Below are 27,274 nucleotides of genomic sequence, written 5' to 3' on the forward strand. Positions count from 1 at the left end.
TAGCACAGGACCATCAGAAGCCTGAAAAATGTCTCTGCTGTTTAACACTTGGGATTGATTCATAGGGCTTGACCTAAAGTATTATTGGAAGATACAGTCCAAGATTTATGAATAAAGATGTTGCTATAGTCTAAATGTTACATCCTTCCTTCCCCCCAAATTTATATGTGCTAATCTAACCTGATATGATAGAATTAGGAGGTAGGCTTTGAGAGGTGATTAGGTTATAAGGTAGAGCACTCAGAAATGGGCAGAGCCCAGAGATGTCTCAGAGGCTCCCAGAGTGCGGCCTTGATCCTTCTACCAGGTGAGGATACAACAAAAGGGTTCCATCTATGATCCAGGTAATGAGTGCTGACTAGACACCAATTCTATTGTGCTTTGATCCTGAGATTCCCAGCTTCCAGAATGGTGAGAGATAAATTTCTGTTTTTTTTATAAGCTGCCCAGACTCTGGTGTTTTATTACAGAAACCCAAACAAACTAAGATGCTCACTGTATGATGTTATCTCTAGTGGTAAAAGTTACAAGTATACTAAATATTCAACGGGAGAGTACAGTGAAATACATTATGTGCATGATGGAATTTTCAGCAGATATTAAAATTCATGCTTTTGGAAAATGTTGAATGACTAGGGACAGTGTTCATGATACATTATTGAGTGGGAAGGGCAAGATGCAATTATTTTTACCATGCATGTGATCTTGTGAAAGGAAAGACCACTTGGGCTGTAAGGGATGGCTAGTCTAGCAATAGCGTGTGTGTGGTGGGTGCATAGACATGTATATCTCTGTGTATCTAAGTCTATAGGTCAAGGAGGTGGTTTGATTCTTTATCAGTTTCATTTTTGATTAATGTCAGAAAGATTTGAAATGTTTTCGTTATATAGATTTCTACATATGGACACAAGTCCTCAAAATTTTGACATTTGGTTACCTGGGTTCGTAGGATTGTAGGCCACTGTTTTGTTTTGTTTTTAATTGTTGTGCTGAAGTATGGGTATGTTGTAGCATTTACAAAGGTTCTTACAATGTATCAAATATATCATACTTGAATTCCCTCCTCCACTGCTCTCCCCCAGGCCACTGTGTTATGATTTCTAAACTTTTACAAATGATAACTCATTTTTATAATCAAAAAAGCTGGATCATGAATGATATTGTGGTATGCTAAGAAGTGTTTATGCACTCCTGAGCACATTGGATGCCCAATAAAAAGGGTTTAAAGCAGGAAAATGACAGTGATTGTTTTAACAATGCACACTATCTGTAGGACCTGGATCACGTAGGTAACTACATTGACCTCAGTTTCCTCATCTATAAAACAGCAATAAACTCTAATTCAATGTAGAAATTAATTTAATTTTTAAATTAATTAGAATGGGTGATGCTTTTTTGCAAGTTGAAGTGTCAAAACAATATAGCCACATTAGTGAAATTATGTATCAGCGAAGGGAAAAACTGGCTTTTTCACAAATGAGATAATGCCATCATCTGTTTCTGTTTATAACCACACAGCAGCTCTCTTACGATGTCATTGAGCTTGAAGATGTTCAGTTTTGCTAGCATTTTTTTTCATTCATATAACCACACCATTTTGTTAATCACTCGTGGATTTCAACCCAGTGATCGGAAGCTCTTTTTCTAGCCTCAGAGACGTGTCAATTTGGCTTTCTGGGGGAGTCTAGGGAATGGAAGTGGAGACAATGTGTATGTGAGAGTTTGCTCTTCAAGCATTTTATTTTCTTTGACGAGAGGTCTTTTTGGCCACGGGACCTCTCAATGATTCTTTGACCATTATAAAATTTACTTCACTCCTTAAATCGGTTCTGTATGTGGATCCCCCAAAAACACTTTAAAAAGGCAAGCTTGTTTTGGTACGTTTTACCTGCTGTGTTTAAACCATTGAATATTGTCATCCCATTTAATTAGTTAGTATATACCCTTAAATTAAGGTGGTCAGTAACACTTTGAAGGCCTGCAGAGCATTTGTAGCTTCTCAAGAGCTCACCTGACCCTTAGTGACTGAAGCAGGAAACGTGAAGATCAGGAATGAGAATGGTTAAGAAACAGTTCACAGTAAGATGGTGCTTGTGGTTTACTCTCACCTTAGAAGTGCAGAACATTTTCCTCTTGTGAATTTATGAAAGGATTCTTTCATGATCATGGTTATAACTGTGGAATCTCTATCTGAAAGAGGCTGCTGAGAGGAATAAAAATGTTGCTGCTCTCCAATCAATGGAATGTCGAAATCTCAGATGGGATATACATGGATTTCAAATGGTTTTGGGCAGAGGGACCTTTCATGGCTGTAAATGTCAACTTCTTGCAGGTGGGGGGTGGAATGGGGAGTGGTCATGGCTCACTAAGAACTAAGTGGATCTCTCACTTCACCATGTGTTCCCTCCAGGCAATCCAAGAGGAACCTCAGCCTTCTAGAAGCCTAGGTGCGGATATCACTGTGTCGATCCTTGCTTAGTCCTGTGCTGGATATCCAGCGAGGACACCTATGTAAAACACCTCTTCTTCTTCTCTTTTTTTTTCTTGTATCAATCAGCTCTGATCATGAGAAATCTAATTAAGTTTAATTTGGCAGTGTATACTTACTGCTTCTAATCATCTCTCCTTATTTGTTCATCTTCTCTCTTTAGATAAAGAAGAAGCAGCAGGATGTGGTTAGATTTCTGGAAGCCAACAAGATAGAGTTTGAGGAGGTGGATATCACAATGTCAGAAGAACAGAGGCAATGGATGTATAAAAACATCCCCCCAGAAAAGAAGCCTGCTCAGGGCAATCCCCTGCCCCCTCAGATATTTAATGGTGACCGATACTGTGGAGTAAGTGGCTAGATTATTATCACACATTTCCTCTTGTTGCTTTTAACACATAGTCACCTGGAATGCAGTTGGGATGTTTAGAGTTGGGTTTTTGTTTTGTCTTGTTTTGTTTATTTTGGTAAGACTGAGGGGGACGTTGAACTCAGGTCTTCATGCTTGCAAAGCAAGCGATCTACCACTTGAGCCACTCTTCCAGTTCATTATTGAGATTTTTATAGTGAAGACTTAGACCTCTTCACCAAGTACCTATTCAGGCCAGAGGTCTAACAGAGGGTGAAGTTAAGAGGGGATGTGAATCCAACATCACAGACAGTGTATGTGCATGTGACTAGTTGTGTGGTTTGTAAATGGGGTGCAAGTGTGTCTGTCAGTTTTTCTGTCCCTCTCTTTGCTTTGGATGCGGGGGTGGAAAGAGAAGCTGAGAGTATATTTATTGGGTTCTAAAGTTTGAAACATATCTTTTGATTAATATATTTTTGGGGAGAGAGTAGAAATGGCGATTATTCTTGAATCTTTATTCCTCTGTGGTATAAATAGCTAAAGATAGTTGATTATAAGCTAGAATTCATTTTCTTATGACTATAATCTAGAGGGATTACTATGCACATGTAGAATGTACAAGATGCCTTCCTGCTATGTGCAGTACATGAGAAGGTGAAATCAGTTTGGTCTAATTACTTACCTTCTTTATTCCTTAGTTTAAGAAAAATAGTTTGAGAAACTTCTTAATGAATAGGTTAGAATTTGCCTTTTGCAGACATCTAAGTATACACATCAGTGTTTATTTGGGGGACTATAGCTCTTTTAAGAAGGAGAAAGAACTGCAGTGCTTAGAGTTTGAAAGAAAATAAACATCTGGGTCAGCGTTAGAGTGGGGAGAAAGGAATAACCAACTACCTTTAGAGGCTTCAAGGCATAGAAGTTCTCTTCTCCTATGTGCATGAAAGAGAATAGGTGCATAAAAGCCATGAATAGATTGTACACAGGCTTCTTACCTGTAGCATCCCATACATGTCAGTAGACACAACCTGGATTTCTGGTTCTACCTAGTCTCTGGCATCTTTGGATAATTACTCACCTCCTTAAGCTTTAGCTTTCTCACCTTTCAGCAAGGGATGATAGTATCTGTCTTACCGCCCAGGACATTTGTGACCATTTCTAAAGCACTTCTCAAGAACATTATTGTAGGGACTGGAGGTGTAGTTTCTTTTTTTTAATTTTTCTTATTATTCATTTATTCACATGTGCATACATTGTTTGGGTCATTTCTCCCTCCTGCCTCCGCCTCCACCCTCTCCCCACTCTTCCAGGCAGAACCTGTTCTGCGCTTTTCTCCAATTCCATTGAAGAGTAGAAATAAGCCATAATAAGAAAGACATAGCATTTTTGCTAGTTGAGTTAAGGACAGCTGTACAGAGAGATTCCTAGCATTGCTTTCATGTGCAAATGTGTTATAACCCAGGTTGATTTATCTCTTAACTAATCTTTACACTGGTTCCTGATCCCCTTCTCATGTTGACCTCTTTTGCTTTAAGGTTTCTGTATTAATTCCTCTGAAGTGGGGACATCAAATGCTTTCATGTTTTGAGTTCTCTATCTAACCCCATATGGAGGTGTAGTTTAAGTGGTAGAGCAGCTGCTTTGCAAGCACAAAGCCCTGAGTTCAAATCCTAGCTCCACCAAAAGAAAAAGTTACAAAAAAAAGAACATTATTATATAACAGTGAATGTTATTATTTTATAGGCTTTTAATATCTTGATCTCATATTTTATTGGGGAAAGTGTGTGGGAACCAACGGTATATTCTGTTTATGATTACAAAGGATGGAAAATGTTCTGTTTTGCCTGCTGACCAAAACGAGTTAATAGTTAATGTTTATAAACTGCGCTGTTCAAAATAAAGATATAAGTCAAGCAGTACTAGAAAGCTTAAAACAAAAATCCAGTAGTTTTCTTTCCCCATGGACTTTGTAGTATAAAAATGCCTTTATTCTGGTTTTAGATTATGGGTAGTTTATGCGTGTAGAATTCTAGGTTGGAAAGAATTTTGACAGTGTTGCCTCATTATCATCTGGTTCCCGTTGCTGCAATTGAAATGTAATGCCATTTTCCTTGATTTTTTTACATTAGTTTTCTAATATTTTAAATCTTTTTTCCTGTTATCTGTCTCTTTGACTTTTTGTTCTTTCTGGGATTTCTTTAATTTACCTCAATCTTTTCATCGAATTTCTATGCCATCTTTTCCTCCCTTTCTTGCTGTCTGAATTTTCCTTTTTAATAATGTGTTTTCATGATAAGAATGCAAGATCTTACCTGAGTGAAGGTACTAAATATCATTTCTTTGGTTTTCTTCTGTTAGCTGTATTGTCCCAGTTTCTACTGATCTCTTTTCTTCCATCCAAGTGTTTACCAGGCTCTACCCTGCCTAGCTTCTGAGCCACTCCTTTCTTCCTTCCTTCCTTCCTTCCTTCCTTCCTTCCCTCCCTCTTTCCCTCCCTCCCTTCCTCCTTCTCTCCCTTTCTGTTTTTCAAATCTTTGGGTTTTTTGACCTTAAGAGGAAGGAAGTAAAGACATCGTTGCTCTAGCATCATAAAATGAAGTCTTCAGAACCCTTTGAACAGGAGAATGTATTGAATGAATAAAAGGATGAATATTTTTTGAGGTGAAGTTAGCCTTATTCGCCTATTTTTACCCCTTTTTGACACTTAAATGTCTCTGTATCTTTGCTCTGTGGAGTCTATGGAAATTTTTGCAGGCAGACTGTCTGGGAGCTGGCTTTTGTATTGATTAAATTGTGCCAGATTAATGGCATCTTTTCTGCTTCAGCAGTTAGTCCCAAGGTGATGGAGACAGCAGCTGCTGGCATGTGTCCTATCATCATTCTGTTCAGGCAGGAGTGTTGAAGACAAGGTATGCTTTTATCAAAGTCAAGTAAATATGACCTTGACAAAAGCATTGGAGGGCAACGAACCCGAGACCTATTTTTGTCCACCTGTTCTTGTGCACCTTTCTCTAACCAGTGACAGTTTATGAGGAGTCTCATCTGATTGGTTAACCTGTGGAAACCTGTCACATTACAAGTGACAGGATCTAGACAGCTTGCATATTTTTCTATACCCTAAATTGCCTAGAAATTTATTATTTTATTTTAAACTGGGTGAGCTGGGCATGTGAGACATAGAGCGAGCCCCTGCTAAGTGGCTCAGTAACCAGTGTGGACTGCTGTCTTCCCTTTCTCACTTAGCATTTGAATTTCCTGTCTTTTGGGAGGAATCCCCTACTAAGTGGATGCTCCCAGGCCTGACCATCAGTTCCTCCCACCTAGAATTTGAACACTGAGGGATGATGGAGAAACATAGTTCAGTTGGAGGCTGTTTGGGGCATGAATGCCCAGGGATGATAGGACCAGGCAGTCTGTGGCTGGTCTCCTTAAGCAGCTAATCCTGGGGCATGGCCTGAGTGAGCTCTTAACTGTCCAGACAGTGAAATTTTTTTCTGGTTTCTAAACTGGTCCTCTTGCTGTAATATATATTTTGTCAGTTCCCTGTTGTACCTCCATAAATTCCTCCCCTCTTAAATTGCCTGTGTCCTTTTCAGTTATTTGTAATAATGAACCTGAATAGTACAACCTTGTTATTTTTACCGGTTCCCTGGAGTGTGCTACTATGAGCAAGATTCTTCTCCCACAATCTGCCTGATGGGTTCTAAAAGTAAACATCCCGATACGTAGGCCTTTTTGATGATCTTTAGTGTCTGGTTTTGACTATAGAAAGCTCAGGTCCTCGTGTTCAAGGTTTTAATGCTTGGTTATCTCTCTGTGAATGACATCTGTGGAATACACTAGAAGTGGAAATGAAAACACATCCATCTAGACAAAAGGAAAGCATCTACTCCCTTTTTATTTATTTTCTTCCTCCTATTCAGCAGTGATCATGATTTCTTTATATATTTTTCTTATTTTTGTTAAAGACTTTTGTTGTGGTAGAAAAATGTAAAATTTACCAACTTGACCATTTTAAGCATATGATTCAGTAGTTTTAAAGCTTATTCATTGTTGTGAAACCCATTCCTAGAATTTTTTGTCTTGTTATTTATTTATTTTGGTGGAGGCACTCTACTCTTAAAGCCACTCCAATAGCCCCAACCTTATCTTCCAGAATTGGAACTCAATATCCATGAAATAAAAACTCCCCTTTGCCTCCTCCTCAGTCCTGGTAACTACGCTTCTTCTATTTCTATGAATCTGACAACTTTAGATATCTCACATAAGTGGAATTGTAGAGTAATTGTCCTTTTGTGACTGGCTTCATTTACTTAGCATACTCAGGGTTTATCCATGCTGTAACAAAGACAAGATTTCCTTCCTTCTTAAAGGCTGCATGGTCATATACCACATTTTGCTTAGAATTTCTTCCATAGATAGACTTTTGGGTTGCATCATCACCTTGGCTCTTGGGAACAGTGCTGTTGTGAACATGGATTTGCAGATATCCTGTTGAGACACTTTCAATTCTGGATCATATGTTAGTTCTGGTATCGATGTTTTGAGAATAGCCAAACCATCTTCCATAGCATTTTATAGTCCTATTAAAAGTACATGAAAGTTCTAGCTTCTCTATATTTTCACCACCACTTACTTCTTTTATCTTTCTGCACCAACACTTGTTATTTCTTTTTTCTTTTTGTAATAGTAGCCACCCTAATGGGTGTGAAGTAATATCTGCTGTGGTTTCAGTTAGCATGATGATTAGTGATGTGAGTATCTTTTAAAATGTCTGTTAGCCATTTGTACATTATTTTGGAGAAATGTATATTCAAGTCCCCCAACTTGTTTTAGTGAAGATTCTTGATTTTTCTCTTGTTGACATTGTAGGAATTCTTTGTATGTTTTTGGAGAGTAATCCTTTGTCAAGTATCTGCTTTACAGATATTTACTCCTCTTCCATAGCTTGCTTTTTTCACTTTGTTAATTGTGTCCTTTGAACAAAAGTTTTTAAGTTTGATGTAGTCCCATTTGTCTATTTTTTTGTGGGCAGTATTGGGATTTGAACTCAGAGCCTTGGCTCATCTAGGCAGGTGTTTAAAGCCATGCCTCAGCCCTCCACCCCCCCAATTTTTTGTTTGTTTTGGTGGCACTGGGGTTTGAATTCAGGGTCTCACACTTGTAAGGCAGGCACACTTACTGCTTGAGCCACCCCAACAGTGTTTTCTTGAGTTTTTCAAGATAGAGTCTTACTTTATGCTTGGGCTGGCCTAGACTAGGATCCTCCTGTTTACACTTCTGCTTCCCCGGGTAGCTGGGGTGACAGGCACATGCCACCATGCCCAAGTTTTTCATTGAAAGATATGTTGCTATCTTTTTGCCTGAGTTGGCTTCACACTGTGATCTTCCTGATCCCTACCTCCCAATTAGCCAGGATTATAGGCTTCTGCCACTGCGCCAGTTATTTTTGCTTTTGTTGTCTATGCTTTTTGTGTTATATGTAGCAAATCATTTTTTGTCAAATCCAGTGTCATGAACTTTTTGTCCTGCATTTTCTTCTACAAGTTTTAAAGTTTTGGGTACATAGGTTTAAGTCGTTAATATACTTTGAGTTAATTTTTGTGGACGGCATAAGGTTAGGGTGTAACTTTTTTTCTTTTGCAAGGAGATACCCCGTTTTCCCAGTACTATTCCTTTCCCCATTGAGTGGTCTTGGCGTGTTTGTCTGTCTTCTCACCAAGTGCACGGTAGCCTCTCTATTCTATGCTGTTATTTTGCGGGTGTGTCTTTTCCCGGTATCACAATGCTTTGATTACCGTGGCTTTGTAATATGTTTGGAGAACTGGAAGTTCAAGGCCTCCAACTTTCTTCTTTCAAAATGTTTTGAAACACTTATCTTGGTGATAATATAGCCCCAAGTATTTTTATTGTTTGATAGAGGACTCTAGAGGCAGCAAGAAGAAAACAATAGAATGAAAGAAAGTCCTAAAATGGGAATGCATATCCTAAATAGCACTCAGTCTACTACGCTCTGGAACAGCGTATCAGTAATCAACTGTTCTTTGTTGTTATGGCGGGAAACAAACTAAATAGCCTGCAGTTTGGGGAATGATTCAGCTGGATATAATAACCTACCTAAGGGAACAGTATGCAACCTCTAAGAACCAAGTTCACAGGGACATAGACACTATTTTTGTTACACAATGAAGCCGAGCACAAAATGGTATGTGTATATATAATTATCAATTCAATCCACTTTTAAGAAAAGAGAAACTACATAAAAGGCTTGCAATCTTATTTGAAAGGTAAAACTGTTCTTCTTTCATACTCTCATTTCTTAAAAATTACCTCTACTTACACATTTCATTTTAGTGTTGGGCAAATAAGAAAGACTAATAATAATGCTAGACAACCAATAATTCAATACGAAAACTTTTAAATATCTCCTCCCAATAACTTTTTAAGAGACCTTGGCTGAAGATCATTTCTTATGTTTGTGTGGGGTCTAAGACCTACACACACAGAGAACAGTGATCTTTTTAAAAATGAAATCTTATGTATGAAAGAGGGATTTGTAAACCATAATTACAAGTAGGTTCTTCATGTTTCAATTTAAAAAAGATCCCTAAATATACTTAAAATACATGGTCCTGAGACAATCTTCTCAAAAGTATTACGTAAGCAACATAGTTGGGAACAATTATAACTGCATAGATTTAAGTATGGTTGGGGTGAGCTTCCTGGGTCTCCACCAGTGGTTAGTAGAGGCTAACACATCTAGAAAGGAGAGGCGAAGGGTGACACATAGACCCTCTGCTGGCTCATTACCCTTTCTGCTCCTCCTGAAAATTAGTCTAGCACATCTCTATCCTACTTTCCGGCTTCAGTTAACCAAGGTAGTATGTGGGAAGTCAGGCGCAGCTACCACAAAGCATTACTTAAACGGTGTACCTTCTCTGAACCTTGACTTGAGTAGCAGTGCATCCAGTGCGTAGGCATATATTTAGTATTCTAAAAATGCCATTTAGAAGTATGAAAAAGATAAGTCAGTGGTGGTCCAGAATCTGGTCTCCATGTCAAGAAAAGTTACTCTATGAAATTAAAGTTAGTAAAAGTTAAAGCTAAATGATATGTGTTGCTGGCAAGACCAGAGTTGGGTTTTTCAGTGCCTGGGTATGACCAATGTCATAGACTAAAGTATGCCCATCTACCCAAACATCCATTTGACTTGAAGATTTTAAACACATTGCAAAACGTAATTTTTGTTTTGTTTTGCAGTACTGAACTCAGGGCCTATACCTTGAGCCACTCCACCAGCCCTTTTTTTGTGAAAGGCTTTTTCGAGATAGGGTCTTGCGAACTGTTTGCCCAAGCTGACTTCAAAACATTATCCTCCTGATCTCTGCCTCCTGAGTAGCTAGGATTACAGGCATGAGCCACTGGTGCCTGGCTCAAAATGTAATATCTTTAGTAGCAAAACAAACACTATTGGGTAGGATATCCCATTTTCACAAACTTTTAAGATCAAGAAAGGCTTCAAGGAAATTTCATGTGTGCACAAACTGCTTGGAAATATATCATCCAGCCCTCTAGATCAGGGATGTCAAGCTAGCAATATTTTAGGACCACATAGTTTTGTTGCATATTCTTTTCTGTTTTCCAACTCTTTAAAAATGCAAGCACCACAGATAGCTCACCGTTCCTTTCATAGTTCACTCCTGCCCTAGCTGGTCATTCACATTTCTCACTGCCTCTCAGATGAGTTCTTCAGTGGTTCCATTTGAGGAAAAACTGGAGTTATTACCAAAGTCTCCTTCATGACAATTCAGTACCTCGTTTGATGGAATGGAGTAGAACATAATGAGAGGGGGAAATTGTGACCTGTGATTGTAGCCTGTCTGCAGTAATCATATGTTAACAGAACTCTGTTTAGAATCAGTAAGAAACAAAAGGAAGTCTACAGTCCTAAATTATTCATCCTCATCTACAGGAGATGGTACTTCATTCTAAGATATGGACCTTATTTATTTAATGTTGAGCATTGCATCATCTACGTGATATTTGAGGCAGAACCCTGAGTGAAAATCACACCCCCCCCAATTTTCTTTACCTCATACACTTGGCTGATTACCAAATCCTAATAATTCTGTCCTATTTCTTTCTCAAAGCTCAATTCAGGTGCACTTATTATTACTCTGATTGTAATTAACTGGAGATTTGGTTATTACTTCCTATTCCCTATGCCCAGCATACCTGGACCTTCTTCCTGCCATTATGGCATTTACCTCATAGACTTTTGTGCCTTTGCTTCAATTTGTCCCCAAGCTCCTTGTGCCCATTCACCCTCAGCATACCCTTTGCACCTGGTACTCATTAAAATGCCAAAAACAGAGAACATACTTCACAAACCTTGGATATATGAATGGCGGAGTACCTACGCAGGTGTTTTCAGCTGAGGAGGGCACTGACCCGTTCTGTTGGGTCCTCCCTTGTCGGGTCCTCCCTTGTCAGGGTCCTGAGTATTTACTTTGTATGGTGTGAGATCCCTTAGCAGACTGCCCTGCATTCTCATTAATAATAAATGACCTTTTATTAATAAAGGTCAAATTTATCAAAAGCAAGCTTAGTGAACCTTCTTCTAAACTTTCACAATGAAATGTACTTGGGAAACCACCACTAGTAGAAGCTCGCCTATCCTGCACATAGAATTTTCCTAGAAACTTTTCATCTGAACTTGAAAATCTGTTTATTCCAAGGCTGTCTGTCTAAAAGATCCATTCAGTTACTAAATCCGGGAGAATCTTCTCCATCAGACGTTTTTGTAAATATTCTTAGGTGGCGTCATCCCACATCTCAGGAAGGGGAACTTGAGTAATAGGGAACAAGTGATACCAGTGCGACTCGTGGCCAATTGCTGATCCACTGTGTGCTCAGAAACATCCCGATTCAATTAGATATTCTTTGCAGCTTTGTCCCCTCTGTGGAGCCCTCATTTTTATCCTTCTGTCTATAAATGTTTAATCTCCCATTTTCTCCTTACTGAGATGCTTGCCTCAGTATTGTACAGTGAGGAATCCCCAGATGTGACTCTCATAAGTGAGAATATTGAAAGCCTTCATCCAGACAGTTTGAGGCTGCCCCAACTACATGGTTAGCAGTGCATCTGGACTGATACCTAAACTGGCCGTTTCTTTCTGTTAACAGTTTTCTTTCTTCCTGAGCCTTCTGCAGTTAAAGGTTAATGAAGACAGGAAGACTGTTAAGACAGTGAAACCATGTTATTACCAGTAACAAGACTACAAAGCCCATTTACAGGACAGTCAGAAGGGAAAACCTGCTCTTCCTCACGTGCCCCTCCCCCATTTGCCCTAGGGGTGTCCTCCCGAAGTTCTGCCTTGTGGTCACTGCAGTATTCCAGTCTCTGCTTTGTAGGTTAATCTCTGTACATAGTTCTTGATTTAAAAATTTGGACAGTATTTTCTTTTTTCTTCAAAAGATGAAGGCATGTTGGCGTTCTTGTAGCTTCTCTCATTTCTCTCCCATTTTGATAGGCAAATAGACACACATGCTTAGCACTGCTGAACTTCTGGTCCTACTCTCTTCTGAACCATACATGTTCTAAAAATATATCTCATTTATGTTGATAATTCTATAAATACTGTTCCCTGCAAAACTGTGAGAGCCACAGAGGAGGGCATCTAATCCTATTTTACTAAACCCCTGTGGTGTAAAGGAGAATGTTAAGGATTCTCTTAATAAAGTTTAACCATTTCATTCATGCCAGCTCACACTTGTCTGGCAAAGATGTGAGAGATATACCTTTTCTTTCTTATATTCTTATTTGCTTGGTACTTTTTGTAAAAAGTATTTTATTAACATGGTATGTCTACCTGGTAAACTTTCTAATTTTTTAAGTGTTTATTTGAATCTGGGCATGTGGCTCATGCCTATAATCCCAGCTACTCAGGAGACATAGGTAGGAGGATCCTGATCTCTAAGCAAAAGACACAAGACCCTATCTAAAAATAACACAGCAAAGAGGACGGAGGCATGGCTCAAGTGGTAGAGTGCTTGACTAGCATTCACGAGGCTGGGTTCAGTCACAGGCACCCCAAAAGTAAATAATAAACAAACAAATAATCATGTCTGCTGGTTAGATTCTCCAGGTTGTTTTACTTCTTTCCGTAAAAGGTTTTAGAGTTTTTTGAGTTCTGGAAGGTGCTTTTAAAAATGTTATTCTGCTCAGCAGTTGGTATTTTTTTTCAATCATTTTTCACTTTGGAGAATTTTTCTGATCTCTGTGACATTTTTCTTCCTTCCCTTGCCTCTCTTCTTCACCTGCAGGATTTTGCTTCACTTTGTTTAGTTTAGTGACATTTTATCCTTGGGTTCTAACCACCAGAACTCCTAACCTGTCTAGTAATTTCCATCTCCTGGTCTTGACGCTCTGCATTCTGAAGCATTCTTGAGTTTTATCTTCTAGATCACACTAGCTTGGTTTTGTAGCCCTGGGTCATTCTGTTATTTAATCTGTTTATCAAATTTTTTGTTTTTATTTAGGAATCAAGTTTAGTTTCCAGGAACTCTTTTCTTCTTGTTTTTGTACTGCTCCTTTAAAAGCAGTGGCTGTGTTCTTGTTCTGTGGGTACAGTATCTTTAGTCTCTACACGGATATTAGTGCAAAGCGTTTTTGAAGGTGTCTTACATTCCATAATCTACTTCTGCATTCTCCTGCATTAGTTCTGGTTGCTGGTTTTTGTCCTTCCCCCTAGTCTTGCTCATGTCTTTTTTTCCTCTGGGAAGGGGGCTTAAATGAGACAACAATGGGCTGAGTGACAGTGGAGAAGCCAGCTGGAGCCCCTAAAGGGCTAATGAAGGAGAGAGCTACAAAGGCAGTAAAGGACAGTGTGTCCTTCCAGAATCAGCTTCTGGAATCAACACACTTTGATGTTGTCATAAAAACTGCTGTGTGGAGCTGTTTTGGATTACTACATTTTACCCATCACCCCCCCAGGATTGGAACTGCCTGTCCACTAAGTCAAGAAATTCTGTTCAGGCTAACCTTCAAGCTTGAGAGAGAATTTAAGCAGGGGTCTGCCCATTTAACACAGTTGCAGCAGGAACTCTCATAATCTTAAAAAAAGTTTTTTAAAGTTTTCTTTGGGTAAACCAAACTTACCGTGACTTACTTAGACTGATGGTGGCCACCATTTCCTTGTCAGCCCACAGCCTTGTGTTTGGTTGTGCCCTGGGCATGTAGCAGTAATACAGCTCTGTCACTTGGTTGTCATTGACCAGGGTGGGGGAGGCAGTGCAGCTTTTCTGAGTGGCTGCTGGGGCTTTCCTCCCTTGCTCTTAGAGAACACTGAAAGGGCAAAGAACCTCAAGATCTTTGTCTCAAATGCTTGCTTAGTACATAATAGTCTAATGGAGTGTACGGATAATGCCCTTAACTGAGCTTTGTGCAAGAATGAGACTATTGTTAACTCTACCTGCTCTAGATTTTATCATGAGCTTATAAATGTCTCCGACATTGGTTTTCACTTGAACTCAAACAAATTTTTTTAAACAACTCTTTAACTTGCTTTATCCTTCTTAAAATCATAGCACTTAGATAAATGACCCTTAGAGAATATGAATGCTAACTTATATTGTCTATACTGTCCACAGAATTTTCTTTTTCTAACAGTTGGTATTAAAAACAGTGAATTTTTTATCCTTTGTCTTAAATGTAATGAAAATGTACTGTCTTCAGAAACTGGGTACTTTAATGTTGAATATGATTTGTGTGTTTGTGTCCTTCCCTAATGTTGGTATGAACTGATTTTTATATTCTGTAGTTACAGAGGTTGACTACCCTGAAATGTGCAGTCTGTGGACATGTATTTACAAACACTGCAGAGAGTGCCTTGACTATAGGGAATGCAGGAAGCCTCTTTAGAAACTTTATGTGAGGTAAAATGCTTTTAACCTTTATACTAACAACGCTAACATATTTCAAAAAACTGTAAGCAGCTGGTAGCTCATGCCTGTAATCCTAGCTACTCAAGAGGCAGAGATCAGGAGATTTTGGTTCCAAGCCAGCCCAGGCAAATAGTTCACAAGACCCTATCCTGAAAAAAATCATCATAAAAAAGGACTGATGGAGTGGCTCAAAGTGGAGGCCCTGGGTTCAAGCCCCAGTACAACAACAACAACAAAAAAAAAACGTAAGCAGGACAAGTGAAACAAATTTGATAAGAAAGCAGAATTTTTTTCTCTTACGCATCTTAGGAGGAAGTGATCTTTAAACTCCTAAGATGACGCTACTCTTACGTGGTCTCATATCATACACTGTGACTCTGAAAGCAGGCATTAACTATTAGGAAGTTCTAGATTTAAATTATAACCATTTACTGTTTGGCCAAACATGACAGAGAAAATAGTTTATGTCTGCATACTTGAGGATTTATCAGGACACTCAGAAGCTTTTGAATGAAGTGTATTTTTACACTATTTTTCAAAGCTGATAAAATACTAAGAGCATGATGTTACCTGAAACATGACCTGCCAGTCCGCACACATTTCATCTGTCTACTTGACACAGGTTTTGTTGGTAACTGATATGTGTCAGGTATGGGTCTAATGTTGCCCTTTACAAGTGATTTTCTGTGAAGTTATTCTGCTTTCAAAGTTAATTACCAAGTGTTGCATTTGTCGCTTCCATTGAAAGAGTTAGTTACCTTACATGATAATTTCCAAACTCCTGGATTGATCCAATTCAGTATTCAGGTAAGAAGCATCTGGACCATAATGATACAGCATTGAGTTAAATGTTCATAAAGTTTAAAAAAGTCATAATGCTTATGATTTTCATGACAGAAATGCCATTTGAGAGAAATTTTTTCTTTTTGTAAAAAAAAAAATGTCCTGAGATTTCTAAATATCTAACATTTTACATACTTTGCTTGGTGACTAAAACTTACAACAGTATTGGTTCAGTGTGGATAGTTTGCTGATAATGTTACATGTTTTCTCTGCCTGTAGATATTTTATATAATTATTATGATCCTTTTAAGGTTTTTAAATATAATTTAAAAAAAATTTTTTTGGTGGTCCTGGGAATTCAGGGCCTCCTACTTGCTTTGCAGATTCTCTACTACTTGAGCCACACCCCAGCCCTTTTTTGCTTTGGTTATTTTTCGGATAGGGTCTTGAGTTGTTGCTGGGGACTGACTTTGGACTTTGGTCTTCCTGCTTAGGTTTCCTGAGTAGCATGGATAATAGGTGGGTGCTACCACACCCAGTTTATTGGTTGAGAATGAGGGCTTGCTAACTTTTTTTTTTACTACATTTATAGAAGTTGAGTCATTTTTTTCTCATTTTTCATTTCGTACGTTATTTTTTATTCTTGCATTTTATACTGACATCAGAGATTTTTAGCAAGTAGAAGTAGGTAGGTGCCTTTCAAAACTGAAGAACAGGGAAAGCATTTTAATAACTAAGTGACTAGCCCTCAGTCTTTTCCTGTCATTGTGTCTTCCCTTTTCTGTTCAGTTAAACAGGAGAAGGACACATTTTCAAATAGATACCTCCAGTAACAGAAATACCTAGCTTAGACTGCACTTGGGCACAGATTACAGTCCACTTAAGAGCAGCTGCTCTGGATATTCCATTATTTCTTAGAAGTCTGCAGTTCCAAGAGACTTGGTAGTGTCTGAGACCCAAAGAAGAAGAAAGTCTGAGGGGTTAAGTGAGTTGGTCAAGGTCATGTAACTCACATAGTAGATTGCTGGGCATTGTAACCACAGTTGATGACTGAGCATGTACTCCCTCACGCCCTGAGTCTGTGAGGCAATGGTTAGTGCAGATGGAAGTGTAGGAACTTTCTTCTCCTCAACTGATGAATTAGGCAAGACTCAGATTACAGGCCTTTCCTGCCACTTTAAGAATTTTAGTCTATTATGTGAGCAGGCAGAAATCTTGGAGCAAAGGACTTAAGCACAGAGTAATAGGATCAAGTCTGCACTTTTGCAAGATTGCCTGTCCTCACTTGACAGAATGATCGTGGCTAGAAATAGATAAGATTAGGCAAATGTTCATAAATAAGGGCGTTGTTGCAGAAGGGTTGCTTAGATCTGGGTGATGGAGAAAAATGGGGAGACTTAAGGGATATGTAAAATAGTAGCTGAGGGAAGAGAGGAGTTCTGTGATGCCTTAGTTTCTGCTGTGTGGAGTTCATTAAGTTGTGGTGCCATTTGAGAGGTCCATGTTGTGGGGTGAAGATCATGAACTGTGGATTAAGAGTTTATAAACAGTTTGTTGCTTATAGGAACCAAAGCTCAAAGAAGAGTTCAGAGATAAAAGATGTGAATTTATTAGAATGAGATTTCCTAGGGAACGATTTTAGACTGAGTAGTGGCAGAATATGGTAGAGAGAGGAACAATACACTAAATTCCATACAGTGGGTATCTAAACAATGAAAGGAATCTATGCACAGTTTATCCCTCTTTCTTCTCCTACCACACCATATAAGCAATAAATTGTTAGTTACAGAGAGTGGGTATTGAACAGGATTATTTCTTGAACCTAAATCAATGAAATATTATTGAACTTTTTGGAAGTAGCTTAATCACAAAGAATGTAACAATATTTTTAGTTCGTGAGATTTTGCATACATTATACATCAAACTTACACCTACTTGTTTACAGTTAGAGTCATATTTTGTAACAAAAAATTACAAATATTCATATAAATCCCATAAAGTCTATAACATCCTATAGCCACTAGCAAGCTTCTGTTGCTGCACTGGTCTTCTTTACTCAGGTGTTGCATGCATTTTCTCAAACTTAACATGTCCAACTCAACTCTAACTTTCCTTTGACTCTTTTTCTCCAGTCTTTCCATCAAATTAGAAAATGCAGAGCCATTTTAATTCTCACTTCTTCCTAATTTCCACATCTCATTGAGAATCTATCCTACTTTGAGAATGTATCTCTATCATGTCCTCCGCACTCTATATCCATTGCCATCACTCTGGTCCAGCATGGCACCATCCCTTACCTGAATTACCAGGGTACTCTCTTCACTTCTCCCTTGTTTGTTTCTTCTTCAGTATTGTGCTGCATGGGTGTATATTGTGGCATCCACAAAAGTTCTTATAACAAATATATCATACTTGAAGTCACACCCTCCATCATTTTCCTTTACCCCCCCCTCCCCCATTCCTGGAATAGTTTGAACTGATATCATTTTTGCATTTACATACATGTGTACACATATTTACACTATATTCACCCTCCCATACCTTTTCCCCATCTCTTCCCCCCCCCCCCACTAGTACCAACTCTTCCAGTCGGGAACTATTCTGCCTTCCTGTTCTTTGATTTTGTATTAAAAAAAAAAAAAAGAAGAAGAAGAAAATGACATTTTTGTTTAAGGTAGTTACACAGAGAATTTCCTTGTGGCATTTCCATGTATACATGTATCATAACCTGAATTGGTTCATCTCTATTTTTCTCCTTTCTACCTTAGTCCCTTTCTTATGGTAATTTCAACAGGTTTAAAAATTCTGTGTTCATTCTTGTATAGAGTGTATATCAATTATATTCACCTTCTTAACTTCCTTCTTTTACCCTCACTCTCTCCTTATGTATTTGACCTCCCCTTAGCATTTTTCATAATATTGCTATATTTGTATTAGGTCTGTATTCCACATATGAGAGAAAACATGCAGCTTTTGGCTTTCTGAACCTGGCTAACTTCACTTAAGATGATGTTCTCCAGTTCCATCCATTTACCTGCAAATGACAAAATTTCATTCTTCTTTGTGGCTGAATAAAATTCCATTGTATATAAATACTACTTTTTCTTACTCCATTCATCAGTAGTGGGACATCTTGACTGTTTCCATAGCTTAGCTATTGTGAATAATGCTTCAGTAGACATGGGTATGCAGGTGCCTTCATTGTAACCTGACCCACAGAATGGGAGAAAAATCTTTGCCAGCTTTACATCTGACAAGGGATTAATAACCAGAATATGCAGGGAGGTCAAAAAACTAAACTCCCCCAAAAATCAATGACCCAATGAAGAAATGGACAAATGAACAGAGCTTTTTCAAAGGAAGAAGTCCAAATGACTAAAAAAACACATAAAGAAATGCTCACCATCCCTGATCATAAGAAAATGCAAGTAAAAACCACATTAAATTCTACCACACTCCTGTTAGAATAGCTACCATCAAGAACACAAACAACAACAAATGTTGTCGAGGATCTGGAGAAAAAGGAACCACCATACACTGCTGGTGGGAATGTAAATTAATATAACCACTATGAGAAACAGTATGGAGGCTCCTCAGAAAACTAAAAATAGAACTGCCATATAATCCAGCAATTCCACTCCTAGGGATATACCTGATTTCTATCTTGCTCCCCCTTTCTGAGCCATTATCTATACAGATATTTAGGTATTTTCTTCAGGAAATTAGATCTCTTTGCTCCCTTGCTCAAAACCCTTACATGATTTCCTTGTACTGAAGATTAACTTCAAAACCTTTTTCTTGATTGACAACATCCAACATACAGTGGTGCCAGTCAGCCCTGCCAACTTCACTCTTCACTAGTACTATTCCTGCCTTGAGTGCCCCTGTCCCAACCCTCATGTGACTAACACTCATCCTTCAGATGTCCTCTTAAAGGCCAAGCCTCTCTTTTCAGACATGTCTCTCCTTGTTGGAGTGGCCAAGGATTGCCTCTTCTTAGGGCCGATCCTAAATGACAGAAGGAGCAGCCAGTGTGAAGCCTGCAGCCAAGATGACTGTCAATTAAATCACAGCTACCTTCAAAACCATGAGAGGGTTTGTCCACAGAGCCAAATGATTCAAAGATTTTTAATCAGATGAGGCATACTTTGGGAGAAGTAAACCTCGGCAATTGACTCATTTAGATTTTAAACTTGTTTAACTAGTCTTTGTGATGCCAGTGGCTCAGCTCCACAATGGATTTATTAGGGCCCAGTGACTGCAGTGTTCAGGTGCCCGTGCTCAGTTTCCTGTTGGATAGGATGCATGCATCATTGACTACAAAAAGATGAAGTTCAAAGCCAGTGAAACAGGGCCCCATGTCTCAGCTCTCCTACTTACTAGCTGTCAGACTCGAGTGACATGTGTCTTTTTTCTGAGTCAGTCTGCAATCTGGTGGACCATGGTAAAGAGTAAATGATATGTTTGTAACCTAACACAAAAGTAACACCTGAAAATGACTCTGCTCGTTGTCTGCTTACGACACTTATCTTTAGGATAAATTTATCAAATTAACAAAATTTAAACTGCATTTCATTAACTTAGAGACTAGGTAGTATAATGTATGCAAACTTTTGAAAAGAAACAATTGAACATATTGACTACAATTCCTTGATGGCTCCACTTATGAAAGTAGGAAGAGAAAGGCCATTCTACATCTGAGGCACAGATAAATGTTACAGAGAATACAGTTTCCTTTAGTTTTTATTTGATCTTTTTATTCTCTCTGAAGATGTAGTCTCAAAGAATGTGGAAAACTTCAAAAGCAGAATAGAAGCACTCACTTTTGACACATGAGGACCTTTGTGACTTTCAGTTTACCCAGTGATTTTTTTAAAGGCCTGCAATAGCGTAATATCAAGAGTGGAATTGTGAGGCAGCCTTCCATATTGAAGACCTAGAGTAAAATCGTAGGTCAGAGTGGTTCCACACAGATAAATGTTTAGCACGTGAAGAAAAAAGAGTGTGTTCCTATTTTATGTCTTTTGTCAAATTTTAATCCTGTCACAGGTTTTGGATTAAGAATTTGTTGCATTTGTATGCAAGGAAAATTTTAAGCTCTCACCAGATTAATCCCAGTAGGTATATGAAGCTCTTCTCTGGCCCGGACAAAGCAATTGTAGAATTTTACTTCCATAAAGAATTTGTCAAAAGAACCAACTACAAAAATAATTGTTTGCTTTTATTTATTGGTTTAATCCACTCCCCTACTTTTTCCCCCTAGGATTATGATAGTTTTTTTGAATCAAAGGAAAGCAACACAGTCTTTTCATTCTTAGACCTGAAACCACGGTTGTCATCAAAGGTAGGTTAATCTTTCCTTATTCTTGTTTTAGAATTCAAGTTTCTGGAGTTGTCTGTAGGGATTGAGGTTGAAGGTGTAAAAGGGATGAACTTGCAGTTTTTGCTTTCTCAAATGCATAATTATAGGATACCCCATGTTAAAACACAAAGAAGCCTAATTTCTTTTTCTTTCCAAGTTTTAATTGTTGCCATAAATTAGAATACTAGTTTGTAATTTATACCTCAGTCTTCCAAGAAGAAATTAAGGCAGCAAAAGTAGTAACTGCTTTCTATTTTAAATTGTAAATTTACACTGCAGTTCACCCCTCTGTGTCTATAGGTTCCACATTTATGAATTTATCTTAACACGGATCAAAAATATTTGAAAACAGTTTGAACTGTATGAACATGTACAGACTTTTCTTCTAGTCATTACTTCCTAAATAGTACATTATAACACCTGTTTACAAAGCATCTACATTGTATTAAGTATAAGTAATCTAGAGATGATTTGAAGTGTGTGTTATATACAACTACTATGCAGACCCGAGGAAGGCCCTGGAACCAATCCCCCAGAGACTCCAGGGGATGACTGTACTTGAAGTTTTTTGAAAGCCATATTTGAAAGATCTTTTGCATGTTTAATGTATTTATCTTGGAGGAAAAGACGGTCTATGATAACAAACTTCAAAAATGCCACAGTTCCTAAACCAACCACATATTTTCAGAAGCCCCTTTATTAAACCTTAAGTCTTTTAGAAAACATAAAGAACATAAATTTGTCTCTACATATGAGGTGTGTGTTTTCAAAACTTTATCAAGCACATGGATTTACTTTCAAAATAATAAAAAAGATTTATTAAGGTAACAAAACCAAAGATATTTATTTTTCTTTAAAAACACTTGTTTTTCTTTCTGATTATAAAAGTGGCCTAGGCTTATTTAGACAAATGGGAAAAAATACAAAAAAAGTAGGAAGTAGAACATAAAAATCAATACCCTGAGCTAACTGCATTGATGTTTTTGCTTATTTCCTTGAAGTCAATTACATAGTAATTGAGGTTTTGACTATATTTCAAATTGAATTCTAAAGTGTCTAGTTTTAATAGAATTGAAATGGAAGTACATTACTGGGAACTTTGAGTCTGTAAGAGGTCTTTTGAGGCTACCTAGGATTTCTCCTGTCTTTGGAACACCTGTGGGAGGAGGCAGTGACCATTAATAATAGAAATTATATACCAGCACCTGCAGTGCACAGCCAATGGGAAAACCTGCTTTGTTTTTATATCAGTAAGTCTACAGATGGTTGTGGGTGGTTTCTATGCACATGTTTTAAGCAGAGGCAAAACCCACACATAAAGTATTTACAGGCTCTTAAACTATTTTTATAAAGATGGAACATTTGAATACTTAGGGAAATTAGAGTATTTGTATAACCTGTTTCATCCAGAGATATTGAACAATCCAGATTTATTTTTAAAGAACTAGAAAAAAATTGGGGTATGGATGCATAAACCCAGTGGGCATCATTGTCTATGTGAAATCTTTTTAAGAATACTGTGTGCTTGCCACCTTTGTTGTCATTTTACCAAAGATGTAGATTCTTTAGAGACTCTGTAGACTGACATTTTTATTCTTTAAACAATTCTCTCTAGAATTTCTCAAGAAATTTATGTTTTATAAAATGTATGTTCTCATGTGGCTGAGGCCATGGCATTAAAGTTCTCTTTGTCCTGTTGAAGCTGACGTGATTTCAGTAGATAATGCCAAAAGCATCGGATTATGTGCATCTGGGCAGGACCGTAGCCGATGTTGTGGCACAGACACCGTGCCACTAGCTCTCACGGACTGCTCAGAGGTTAACAGCAGCTCACATTTAATTTTTATATGCGGGAACTGAAAATATATATTAAAAACAATTTATCATTTCCCTCTATTTAGCCAGGTGCTTTTCACCTTGGTAATAATTCATTATTGGAGGCTTTGACAGATTGTTCACAGATTTAATATACTGTCCTTTCTCATCTCCTTTCTTATTCCCACTACACTATACACATATAAAAGACAAGGCTGGAAAGCCACCCAGGAAACACATAGGAACACTTTAGCATCTGTGATTGCCCTACACTGCAGGAAAAGTACGTTCATGGGCCCCACAGGCACAGATGCCCTGTAGACTCTGGGCTGCTCCCAAAGCAGATGAGAGGCCACCAAATGATGACCTGCAGACCATGTTGGCTCTGGATATGTTGTTTGTCCTGCACAGAACTTTTGAAAGTAAAAAGTATACGGGTTGCTAATATTTAAAACAGATTTCCCTTTCTAACTTCTTGAAGTTGGGAAGTGTGGAAACTTGAGTGGGGAGAGCACTTTCCCTTGAGCAGTGGCTGGCCACCATGATACCGCCTAACTCTGGGAAAAAGAAGCCTTCTCACTAATTTTCAAGGAGAACCCCATCACGTTTGTTATTTTAATAGACTCTAAGCAGAACCTGTTGTATAGGTTTCTGCTTCCAGGTTCCTGCCATTTAGGGATGATATTCAAAATACATAACAGCTGATAAACAAGTACAATTAACCGGCCAGTCCTGGAGCAGGTAATGGAGGCCTCCTGTGCCAGGTGACAACTGTTTAGGTTGGATCATGGGGGAGGGGCAACTGTTTACTAACAGGTGTGGCCATTTCAGTGCTGTCCTTCACCTAGGGTCAGTGTTAACCAGTGCCCCTGCAAGGCCCCTGAGAGGTAGCACCCACCCATGCATGAGCCATTACAACAGTGGCTGAAAACATGCAGGTTCCCCTTTTATGTTTGGCTGTTTAGGTGGATGTGATTTAAATCTGGACTCTGATTCTGGAATCCAGGATTTGTTCCTGTCTACCACATAAGGGTGATTTATTATGATTTCCAATATCTCTGTTCCTGACATTAAAAAAAAAACACTGCCAAGAGCAAATTTTATTGTCAATGCTATGCAATAACTGGTGGCTTTTTTTTTTTTTAAATAGGCAGACCCTTAGAGAAGAAAAGTGGAAAATGGTTGGAGATGCATATTGGAGCACCTTCTGGTGCTCAGCACACACCTGCTTACCTAATGCATCACTGTGACAAAAGCCACATGCATCATCAGTAACTGCTTGCCATGGAAAAGGTGTTTTTGGAGGATGTGGGTGTAATGGAGATTGCATGATTGCTTTAAACTAAATCAGGACTATAGTGGGTTTTTTTCCTTAGTTTCAGATTTGCTTGCAGTTGCCTCACTCATCTGAAAGTACCTGTTAGAGGTGTTCTCTTGAATGACTTGTAGATAAATTGTTGGTACCATCAGAGAGAAAATGTTGGATCTGCCTAGCTTGTAGTAGAAACCAATGTTGCATAAACCTGCTCCTCTTTAAGCTGCCTGTATTGTATGCTTGAAATTCGTCTGCCAGGCTGTTAGAATCTTTGAATCAGAAAGAAAAACAGCATGTTGACGATTTTCTGTAGACTAGCAAATGTCAGTGCTTCAGTGGTTTGTAAAAACACTTGTTGACAAAGTTAGACATTCTACACTCCTTTTGGTAATGGATATCCTTATCCTATAATACTCTAAGCTCCTACAGATGTTTCCAACAATCATATTGGAATATTGCATGATTACAACCAAGTTACAGGGCTGAAAATTATTGCTATTTTGGAAAAGATATGCTTCTTCATCTTTTGCAAGGGGAAAACTTTACCTAGATACGTAAGACTTCTTGAAAGATATATTTTAAGAGATACACTAATTAGATAGTAAATTTATAGGGAAATTGTCTGATTAGTATCTGAAGGCATTTTCAACTCTAGTGATTTATTTATACATAAGTGCACATATATTTTTAAATGTAGCTCCCTACCTAACAGCTGCTTATTCTATTTTGTGGAAGGATTATATTTTTTTTTTGAGAAAGGAAGATCTCAGATATATTTTGTGAATCCTTGCTGAGGCATATTAAAAGATAATATTTCTAGGGGCTATAGCTCAGTGATAGAGTGCTGGCCTACCATGCGCAAAGCCCTGGGTTTGATTCCCCAGCACCACACACACATACACAAAGATCCCAATACTGCTGTACAGTTTAATCTTTTTTCCTATGTTACTTTTCATTGTTTCTTTACATTCATTGTTCCTATTTCTGGCCAATTCATGATCTCAGACTTTTCAGAGTAATACAGACACACATTCTTATTCCATATATGAACACAAGTGAAATTTCAGAGTGGCATGTATGAGAAAGGAGCTGTGTAGAGAGTACTCTGAATTGTAGTTGGCAAGCGAAATCTCTATTCCCGTTGGAGTAGATACTGGTGAACATTAAATGTGTCTGCTTCATTGGGGCAGAGACTACTTTTCTATTTCCTTATGTTTTTAGTGTTTAATTGCCAAACATGGGAACACCTTGAATAGCATAAGTCTCAGCTGACTGAAATATTTGACTATCCCCAGCATCGTGATGCTGGACTTTTCATTATGATTCTGAGAAGGAAATGTGTAAGAAATTGAACAAGCAAATGCATGAAAACTTCCACTCACCATCCCCCACCCTGTGCCTTGCTAAATGTGGACTATTTGTAAAGAACTTTTTGAATGCTAAAGGTGAAATCCTAGCCTGAGATTTGCAGTCCAGGACTATAACTAGAAAAAAAGCATGGCAGGTTTCTTCTTGACTGGAACAGACCCATGATCCACGATTTTCTCTCCAAGGAAAGCTTGTTGTCAAATCATTGCTACTGCTGGTTAGTTGGTATTAAACAAGATCCAGTTGTAATTCCATGTGATAAATCCCAGGGACTATCCAGGAGTGTCTTTTCCTAAGTGGATATTGTGTTTGAGTATGTGAGTCTTCTGATAAAACTTAAATTCATTTTTAAGATACAGCAATTTAAGAAATTGCTGTTTTAATTACCCAGTTTAACATTTAGTCTATTCTTGACAGTAAATGCCAAGAACTGACTTGGAAAGGTTAAGACTTTCTGGGTTATAAGATCTATAACATAGTTGCTAGAAAGAGAAAGCTTACCCATGTTTTGTCTTACAACTTTTGAATTAACCATAATATATTAGTATGACCATATTAAACATACTACAGGCATACTAGTGCTAAATTACTGCCACAGTCACATGATATCTTCTTACCAAAAAAATTTTTTGAAAGGGGAGTATCAGCAAGGATATAGAAGAGGCCAGCCTCAGGTAATACTGTACTGTTGTGATAGAAGCAGTGTTTGGCTTTTACCACAGTACCCAGGCTCTGCAGAAAACCAAAGTACTGCCTTGTGGGACCATGCTGTGTTCAGAGCACATTGGGTCCTTCCTTGTACTCTTACCAGCTGAATTCCAAGCACGAAATAATGACTTTCTTGTTCCCTTTAACCAGCTGCCTTTAGGTTTTGATAATCAGTCTTTAAAACCTAGGAAACAAGTGGATTTGTAGGCATGGATGTAATATCAAGGGCATTTCAAGGCAGAATTTTAATTTCCTGTACTAGGCTTGTTGGGACAAAAGAAACATGCTGCTAAGAATCAGATTATGTTATTTTAAAATTAGGTAAAATGTAGAGTGCCATCCTGCTAAGTATATGCATACCAGAAGAAAATTTAGTTCAGAAAATACTTCTTTTTCCAAATTCTAGGATTTTATTAAAATCAAAAGGAGAAAAGGAAAATATTTGGCCCTCAGACTAATATATTTTAGGTTTGTTTCTGTTTTATAGGTCTAGTTCAACATTCACATGTACATGTTTTATATTATATGAATTTAATAATGAATTAAATATTTTTGTCTTTTGTTATTGAATGGTACCATAGGCTCTTTCTGTTTTGTTTGGTTGACTTTATTGTAGGGTTTTGCTTTTTCTAGGAATACTTTTCTTAAGTGTCAGAGTCCCCTTCAATCTGTAAAATTATTGTTTTTAGATCTCAGTTTGTGTTTGTCTCTAAAGGCATTGGTGAAATCTCAGATTTCATATTCAACATTAAAGGAGAATAAATTCCAGAAAACATGTACTCTGAAATTTTGTTTCCATTTAATCCTGCATTTGGCTGAACCCTTTCTGTTTAACTGGGAAGCTATTTTTCTCTCTCCTCCATGAAACCCCATGCACAAATGCTGCAGACTGAGAAAAACACAGATCGTGTGACATGTGAGGAGCCATGTATGTGGTCCTGAGCATGTTGAGAGGAGCACACAGAATCATCTCAGACAGAGACCAGGGCTGAGGATGGAATTAATCATTCAGCCACTAGGTTGGTTCAAATGGACTGATGCCATGGGTCACTGGTACAGTGAACGGACAGCGTGGCCACAACTTATTTTGCTAGGGATCCATTTGAGGTAGCCAGCCTCCTCAAAGCAGGAGAAAACATT

General features: G+C 38.2%; 1 protein-coding gene across 2 annotated transcripts in view; it reads left to right on the plus strand.

The window, feature by feature from the left end:
* Window positions 1-26,921, plus strand: part of Sh3bgrl2 (SH3 domain binding glutamate rich protein like 2) — a 62,219-nt gene extending 35,298 nt beyond the window's left edge. The window contains exons 2-5 of one of the 2 annotated variants that reach the window (XR_012449839.1): window positions 2,652-2,837; window positions 14,660-14,774; window positions 20,830-20,910; window positions 23,894-26,921. Coding sequence is in view for 1 of the 2 variants with exons in the window: in XM_020181935.2 (XP_020037524.1) it covers window positions 2,652-2,837; window positions 20,830-20,910; window positions 23,894-23,905 (279 nt within the window). In the remaining variant the exon portion in view is untranslated. The remainder of the gene's footprint in view (window positions 1-2,651; window positions 2,838-14,659; window positions 14,775-20,829; window positions 20,911-23,893) is intronic. The other variant, XM_020181935.2, reaches the window with a different exon arrangement.
* The last annotated feature ends 353 nt before the right edge of the window (window positions 26,922-27,274 follow it).

Source organism: Castor canadensis, chromosome 1, assembly GCF_047511655.1.
Source record: "Castor canadensis chromosome 1, mCasCan1.hap1v2, whole genome shotgun sequence".
In the NCBI taxonomy this organism is placed as follows: Eukaryota; Metazoa; Chordata; class Mammalia; order Rodentia; family Castoridae; genus Castor; species Castor canadensis.